The sequence below is a fragment of the Cygnus olor genome, chromosome 2, assembly GCF_009769625.2.
Source record: "Cygnus olor isolate bCygOlo1 chromosome 2, bCygOlo1.pri.v2, whole genome shotgun sequence".
In the NCBI taxonomy this organism is placed as follows: domain Eukaryota; kingdom Metazoa; phylum Chordata; class Aves; order Anseriformes; family Anatidae; genus Cygnus; species Cygnus olor.
This window is the reverse complement of record NC_049170.1, coordinates 21,462,152-21,470,065: the sequence shown is the minus strand read 5'-3', so window position 1 is coordinate 21,470,065 and position 7,914 is coordinate 21,462,152. Positions and strand designations below refer to the sequence as shown.

Sequence of the window (7,914 nt, the reverse complement as noted above, 5' to 3'; positions counted from 1 at the left end):
ATCCGGATGCCAGCAAATGAAAGATCAGGTGATCCTGCTGCAAGATCAGCTAGGAAGCCAACAAGATTCATTTGGAAAATATTTGACTTCATCAATCTTCAGAAAACTCTTTCATGTAACTCAAACTAGGTTAATTTAAAGAAATATCAATGTCAAGCATTACTTAAGAAAGCTATGCTATAAAATTGTCTCTGACTAGTTATTTTGGGGATCTTAAATATATCCATCTCACTGAAACCACATTAAAAGAAAATAAAAGACATTGATGATGGAGTTTCTCAGCGTTCATGGGCTCCACAGTGATTCACTCATGGGGAAACATAGATTACTGTATGTTACTATCAAATCTGCAACAACTGATTTAAAGCCTTTCATTTTTGTGGTAGGGTAATGGGAGTGTCAAATCTAAAATGTTAAGATTTGTCTTATTTGACAAATTCTTTCTCAATTTTGGCTTTGGTTAATATGATACTCAAAAATATCTGTTTTCAATGACTCCTTGAACAGAAACAGTCCCACCATGCTGGTCTAGCAATACATGACTGACACTCTCCTTCTTATAGCAACTCCAAGTTCAGGACTTCTTACGTTGAGAGTAAATAAACAGATGCACACTGAGGATATTTAAGAAAAGAAAAAGAAAAGGAACAAAACAACTGGATTAAGTTGATTTGAATGTTGCCCAAATAAAGGCTGTAAAATTTCATCCCAAATTAATTTTGTTCTCAGAAGAAAATCATTTAGTGTACAGAAAGCTTACTAATTACCAAAGACCACGATCATCTTCCACTCTTGAGGAGGAGATTATCAAGACTTTGCTCACTATCACTATTTGAAATTAGATTTTCTTCCTGTTTTGCTAAAAGGGAAAGCCCTTCTGGCTCTAACTTCCACTCGCACAGAAGTTAATTCAGCCTGGCAGTAACACGTCTTCAGTGACCATTTGCACCACAGAATATCATAAAGAATGTAAACAGAAGCAAGTTCTACACAAGTTTTCTATTAAGGGACGTTTTAAAGCAAAATTAAAGATTTATTTTTGTGTTGAATGCTTTGTCAGAACACGGATAACCTAACACTCCCTCCCTGAATAAACAATGCTTCAAGGCTCTTATTCTTTTCTCTCTTTTTGAGAATTATTCATTGAGGAAACTAATCAAAGAATGTGGATGGGTTTAATGGCTTTCACTATGAGCAGCAGTTCCTGTTGTACCCAGCAGGGGTAGTACTGTCTTGCTAGATTTTTAATGTCGTGTGGTACAGACTTACATACCATTAAGAATCAACATTAGCTGTTGATTCTTAATAGAATCCTAATTTTAAAAGTTGATCCATCCCATTACTTTTGTCAGTGCAATTCAATAATGGGACAAAAAATATTGTTTCAAAAGAAGGTATTATATTTATTTCAAGGTTTTTCTCCTACAAAATGGAGACAAGAAAAAAATTGTTTTGTTTTGTTTTGTTTTAGCATCTAATAATATTAAGAAACCATTCAGATTTGAGAAAAGTGTCATGAAAAGTATTTGAAAGTGTATTATAGAATACATGGTTTCAAAATAGTTTGAAAAAATATGTTAAGCTACAAAATGTAGAGCAAATCTGCTTGATGCTTACCAGTTTGTTTTATTTTCATGTGACAAGGAATAAAAGACTACTGTTAAACTTCCAGTAATTTTTTTTTTCTACTGAAGTCATAGGGTATCCCATAGTGATAAGGACAAGATATAGGACAAGAGGAAATATCCTCATTTGCACCAGGGGAGGTTTAGGTTGGATATTAGGAAAGATTTCTTCACGGAAAGAATTGTGAGGCATTGGAGCAGGCTGCCCAGTGAAGTGGTTGAGTCTTACCCCTGGAGGTATTCAAAGATGTGTAGACGCAGTGCTTAGGGACATGGTTTAGTGGTAGATTAGCAGTGCTAGATTAACAGTTGGACTAGATGATCTTGCAGGTCTTTTCCAACCTAAATGATTCTATGATTCTGTGACATTCTAGTAAAAACTATCATCTCAGCCCAATCTTTAATTCTTAAGCTTTTGAAGGACACTTTAAGGACAGTTATCCTAATAAAATATGTAACAGGCTTGGTATGGCTCATACTAAATCAGTGCTCTTGATTTAATGTAGGATGTTGGAGCAGGACAGCACAGAATCAGAGGGGAGAATGGCAAAGTCTTATGCACTGTTTCATGTTTCTGGCAGACAAAAGTTTCTCTCAACATTTTACTTTGGAAATGCATAAGTAAAGATGAGTTGATGGCAACTAATTGACTGTGGCCAATACAGAATATACATTATGGCATTAATGTGACTGCTGATACCTTCTTTTCCAGAATCACTTTTCTTATGAAACTCAAAGGCTGGTAAAGATTTATTGAAAATTGCTCTCTCACAAAATGAGAAAACTTCAATTTTGGTCAGGATAGTGGGGCAGCCGAGTAAAAGAGACTTAGCAGTAAAGGAGAAAAAAAGAGAGGAACAAACAAAAGCTTAAAGACTTGCCTTCCTCCCCCTCATTTTGCTGCATAAACTCAAAGTGCTTACCAAAAATTACTTTTCAGAAGCCAAACCAACGTTATTCTGCAGTAATGTTTTCAAAATTGACCCTGTTTGCAGCTTGATGTTTATAGCTGAGCTGTTCTCAGGGCTGGTGTGCTGCCAGGAAGGAATTCCTGCAGCCCTGCTCGGAGTGCTGTGCTCCTGCTGCCCCCCCTCTCCACCCAGCAGCTGCACTTATCTGACGGTACGATGGCTCATGAAGATAGAGCAGCAGAGAATTAACCCTATGGAAAGGTAATTCATTTTCTGCTATATTTTAATTTCAATTCCTGAATGGAGTGCTCCATGCTGGGAGAAGCACGATGGTGTGCAGTGGAGGATCAGGTTAGCACAGCCAAGGCGAGGAGGGAGGGAAGCAACTTCTGGCAAACACCAGGCATTGAAGTCAGCTCAATGGTACCGTGGAGCTGTGCCACCAGTGACCTGTGCTTCAGATCCATGCAGTATAAATCTGCAATCTCTGAGGCAATTAACTCTGCCAACAACCTTGGTAGCCATGAGTTAACTGTCAGCCATGTTGATGGTTTTGCAATCCTCATATAGATTAGGGACAGTCATTGTCTTTTCTTACACCATTCATTGTGAATGAAATTCTGCTTTGCTGCCACAAATTAGTGATTGTTGGGTGGGGAACAACAACAACAAAAAAGAAAGTCCTCCCTAAAACAGAAAAACCCAAGCTGAGTATGGGGCTCAATGAAGGGTAGAGGAAAGGCCAACACTACAGAGCTGAGAAGAGCTCGGATGCTGTCCTTGGACACAGTCCGCATGGTCTATTAAAAGCTGTCTCTCATGTCAGTAACTCACATGGGCTCAGCATATTTGTGGGTGAGAGTGTTATAAAGCCTTTTTGTGCTCTTGTGATTCAAGTATTTAATAATAAGAGAGCAATAACACTATAAATAGGAACACCATAGTTGGTAAGGACTGGAGATACAAAGGAGATATGTGGTCTTAGTTATGACAGGAGGGCAAAGAAAAAGGAAAGAAAATATCAACGGAATCAAGCAACTTCTGCAGAAGTGCTTCATCAAACACGAGCTTCGTACACAACCCATCGACAACAAAATTGCCTTTTGTAATAAAACGAACAGCTAGCGAGCAGGAGCGTGCCTTTTTTGGCCACATTTTGAAAAGGGTTGAAAAATATGTGCTTAGTAGGTGTTGTGGCTGTTGCAAGTATTGCGAGCCTTCCTGTGCATTAAGAACATTTTTGCCAGTATCTTGCTCATATATTCCATCATGGAGAAAACTTGCTCCTCCTAATACTGTCCCGTGTCGTGTTCCCCTCTTCCCTCTCCCCCAAATATATGGAATATATCATAACCATATCAATCAAGGTTTTGTTGCATCTCACCTATATCCCACAGAGTAAAGCATAGTGAATGCAAGCTGGAAGGACAGATCCGCTCATTAAATTCTGCCAGCCAGTGTTGTGTCTTGATACAGACTGATAATAGATTCATAAGTAAGCTTGTCTGGAGATTAGCTGAGTGCTTTTGTTCAGACTTGTTGTGGGAAAGATAAAGTACAAAAATAAGGAGACTCTCTTTAGTTCGCACTCCTGACAGCCAGCTTGCAATTTATCGCCAGAGAAGATGGACCATGTCTGTTCCGAGATATTAAATCCAGGTAACCAATTGAATCTGTGTTTTCATAGTATTGAATTTACTAGCTACAATGCATTTTAAGCAGAAAGTAGCACAGAGTATTGGTAGCCAGCACTTCTTTTTAACTGATACTCCTGATGAATTTGCTGTATCAGGGCTTTAAACACACATTCATTTGCAAGCATTTTAGTAGTTTCATAGCAGTCATTGTAAGCTCACAGGCCTATATGCAAGTTTTTAATCACCTCCCTTGGGCCTAAGAATTTAGCTTTTAGCTGCATTTACAGAAATATCAGCAAACCTTTCTAGGCCTATTTGTACACACTCAGGTGATTGCTATAGATTATATCAATCCTACACATGCGTGCATAGGTAAGAACACAATGCTGGACACCGACATTCTTGTACTGGTGGCAAAGGACAGTTACATGTGCGAAGTGAAATGCTCCTTGCTCTAGAAGGACATCTAATCTCAAACAACAACAACAACAACATTTTTTTTTTTTTGGGGGGGGGTTATCTTCTCTGTCAGCCTAAGGTTTTGTTGTTATTCTTTTTTTTCCCCCTTGATAAAGAGCTTATTTTTTCTTCTGGTCTCCTAAAATTTGCATGTTTAGAAAAGTCCAAATAAGCATGCACAACACCTCTCCATTGCAGATAAAAGTGTAAAAGAGAAATGCAGCAGAGTGATTGTCTGCTGAGAAGTGGTTAGGCATAGCAGGTTGTTTTCCCCTTGAGAAAGACTAGCAATTTGGGATCTCTGCATATTGTTTTTACACATTGACCCTTATCCTGGATGTGGCCAAAAACAGCATGCAGAGGGATGACAGCACGGGTATATGTTCAGCTGAAGGATTTTCACTGCACATTTCAAGGTTAGAGAATGCTGTTCAACTGCTAAACAGAAGGGGTGGAACAGTTATTTTTTGAGGTTAACTGTGGCCACTCATTGCATCAAGGCAATAAATGAAAATTATTACTAAAGAATAGTTAGGTAGAATATCAGGAGGAAAAATGAAATAAACTTACTAGAAATTTGGAGATAATTGGTATTTTTTGTTGTTGTGTTGTTGCTGTTTCATTTTGGTTTTAGACATAACCATACAGCACAACTCTCTGTATTTAACTATCTTTTTCTATAGTCACTGAGTTCCCTTTTGATTATTTGTGCCTTAAAAAACTTCTTTCCTGAGTCCCTGTTTTCTGCAGCCCTTGTATGTCTGTATATAAACAAAGTAAATCATTACTTTCATATTTTATAAAGGAAAGAAAAGAAGAAAAAGTAATCATAAAAGATATAGCCCTTAGATGAAAAGTGAACTTTGTTTGATATATTCAAGCTTTAATTTATGAGGAAGTCGAAAAACTTTTTCAACACAAGTGTACAATTTATGCTTTCAGAAACTGTAATGCTTTCAAAGCAATCTGTTACTCTTAAAGAAATGGTATACTTTAAAGGAAAAAATACCGGATACCCTGCATGAAGTGAAAAATTCAGAGGACAATATGAAGGACCACTGCTACATGAATAAATAGCTACCACTCCCTTCTTTGTGTGAGAAGATGCTGACTTTGAAGGATGCCTGAAAATCCACCAAGTCCAGGCTGTACGGAGTCACAGTGGATCACGAGCCGTTTGTACAGAATGTTTTGAAACAGAAGGATACATGGTTCTGAAGCTATAAAGGTGTTAGAAATAAAAGCCAGCATTGTTCAATAAAAACACTCTCCTTAGCAATCATAAACAGGAATATTGTGTTAGGTTCTTCTGTAAATCTTTGCTTATGCAATGTCCTTCCTTAATTATTGAGGTGGTCACAAAAAGTAACTCCATTAAAACAATCTAATTTGGAAGCAACAAAGAAATAATTACTGCAAGGCCTATGTTAGAAGATGAAATGTGCATTCTTCTCACGAAAAGTGTAAAGAGAAAACATCTTTTTGCTTATGGTCATCAAGAGAACATCTGGAAGCAGCCCAGGCTCTAGCACCTTTATAGTTTCAAGATACATCAGCCTCTCTATTTAGCTATTTGAATGACATGTAAGCACATCAGACATATTTTTCACTTACACTTAAGGTTCTGTTCTGCCATACACAACAACTTGGACAAAATTACTTTTTGAAAATACTATGACAACTTTAAAAAAAAAAAAAAAACACACTTTTTGGTTTGTGAAACTTTTTGGAAAAGTGAAATTTCTGAAGCTTCTTCAGATCTCAGAGCTCTTCCACTCAGAGGGAAAGCCAATTCCCTCACAAAAAGTGGGTGGTTTCTGCAAGATATTTTCATATAAGAAAATCTGCAGGGCTAAGCTTATTCAGAGAGGAAGTTTATTGCTGCTATGAAAAATGAGATAACTCAACCCCACAGTTGGGAAAAAGCTTGAAAGTGCTTCTTGAAGTTGAACTAGCTTTTGTGCTGGTTTTGGTTTGTTGGCTCTTTTTCCTGCACGTGACTATTATGTTACTCTTAGTTATTGTGATTGTAAATATAAGGCACCGTAGGCCGTTCAAATTTTATTTACTGATTGTTCATTGTTTTAAATGAACTGATAAGAGACTTCATGAATGCAAAGTGATATCAGAAAGACCAGCTTCTCTCTTGTGCTGCCTGGAGCATCGCCTGGTCCAGTCCAAAGACAACGAGGAGATATAACAAGTCTTCCTCCACAAAACATGCTGTGCCTGTGGCTATTGTGTTGTGTGCTGATGTGCTCAGAGGCTGCATCTCTCCAGCCCAGTCGTCATCTCGGGGGTGCGGTTTTTTTTTCCTGGTTTTGAAGAGATCTTTCAAACACCTGCCACGAGGTACACGATAACTACATTGAAATTTCCCTACTGTAGGTAGCGGGCTCCATCCCACCTGCCAGCTAGGAATTCCTCCTCCCTTGTCGAGGTGTGCATGGGGATGTCCGAGGACGGGAAGAAGGAGTACCCTCTGGGCAGGGGGCCAGGAGTTTCGGAGGAGCTCTTTGAGTAGCACAGCCCCGGCCGTGGCGGGGGGCGAGAGCGCTGAGACGGGGGTCGGGGGAGGGTGGGCAACCGACCCCCAGCAAGCCTGCGGGGGGGTGCTGCCATCCCGGAGGCTCCATGAGCACCTCACCAGCGACTCGCCCACCACCTCGGGGGGAAACCACAGCGCCTGCATCCCTCTCCCCCCGCTTCACCCCTGGGGCCCAACTTCTCCGCCCGCCCCCGCGGCGCCCGGCGGGGAGGCAGGCGCCGCCCCGCTGCCGCCGCCCGGTAGGTGCCGGGAGGGAGATGCTCGCTGTCACTTTCCCTCTCCCCCACGCACCGCCCCCTGCCCTCCCTCCATCCCTCCTTCCCTCCCTCCCTCCCTCCCTCGCCCGCCGCCGGCGGTGCCCCGTCCCCCGGCGCCGCGCTGCGCGCTCCCCGCCGGCTGCAGGCAGGGCCGAGCCGCCGCCCGCTTCCCACCCCCTAAAAGAAAAAAAAAAGGAAAAAAAAAAAAAAAAAAAAAAAGAAAAACCCCACCCCGGGCATGGCCGGGCGCTGAGGGGCGCCCCACCGGCTCGGCTCGGCTCTGCCCCGCCGAGGGGGCTTGGCGGGCAGCTCCACTCCAATGGTGCAGAGCGACATGTCCAAATCGCCCCCCAGCCCGGCGCAGGAGGTGCAGATGGAGCTGCTGGACAACCCCCCGCCCGCGGCGGCGGCGCAGGTAGGGCAGGGGAGGCACGTCTCGGCCGGAGCCCCGGGGCTGCGGCGGCAGCGGGGAGGGCT

The 7,914-nt window shown here is 41.7% G+C and overlaps 1 protein-coding gene across 4 annotated transcripts in view; it reads left to right on the top strand.

Moving 5' to 3' along the window:
- Positions 1–7,521: 7,521 nt before the first annotated feature.
- The window catches only part of CACNB2 (calcium voltage-gated channel auxiliary subunit beta 2), a 245,833-nt gene continuing 245,440 nt past the window's right edge, over positions 7,522–7,914 (top strand). For 2 of the 4 annotated variants that reach the window (XM_040545628.1, XM_040545622.1), the window contains exon 1: positions 7,522–7,852. In XM_040545628.1, the coding sequence (XP_040401562.1) occupies positions 7,757–7,852 (96 nt within the window). In that variant the 5' untranslated portion in view covers positions 7,522–7,756. The remainder of the gene's footprint in view (positions 7,853–7,914) is intronic. The other 2 variants (XM_040545621.1, XM_040545625.1) reach the window with 2 other exon arrangements.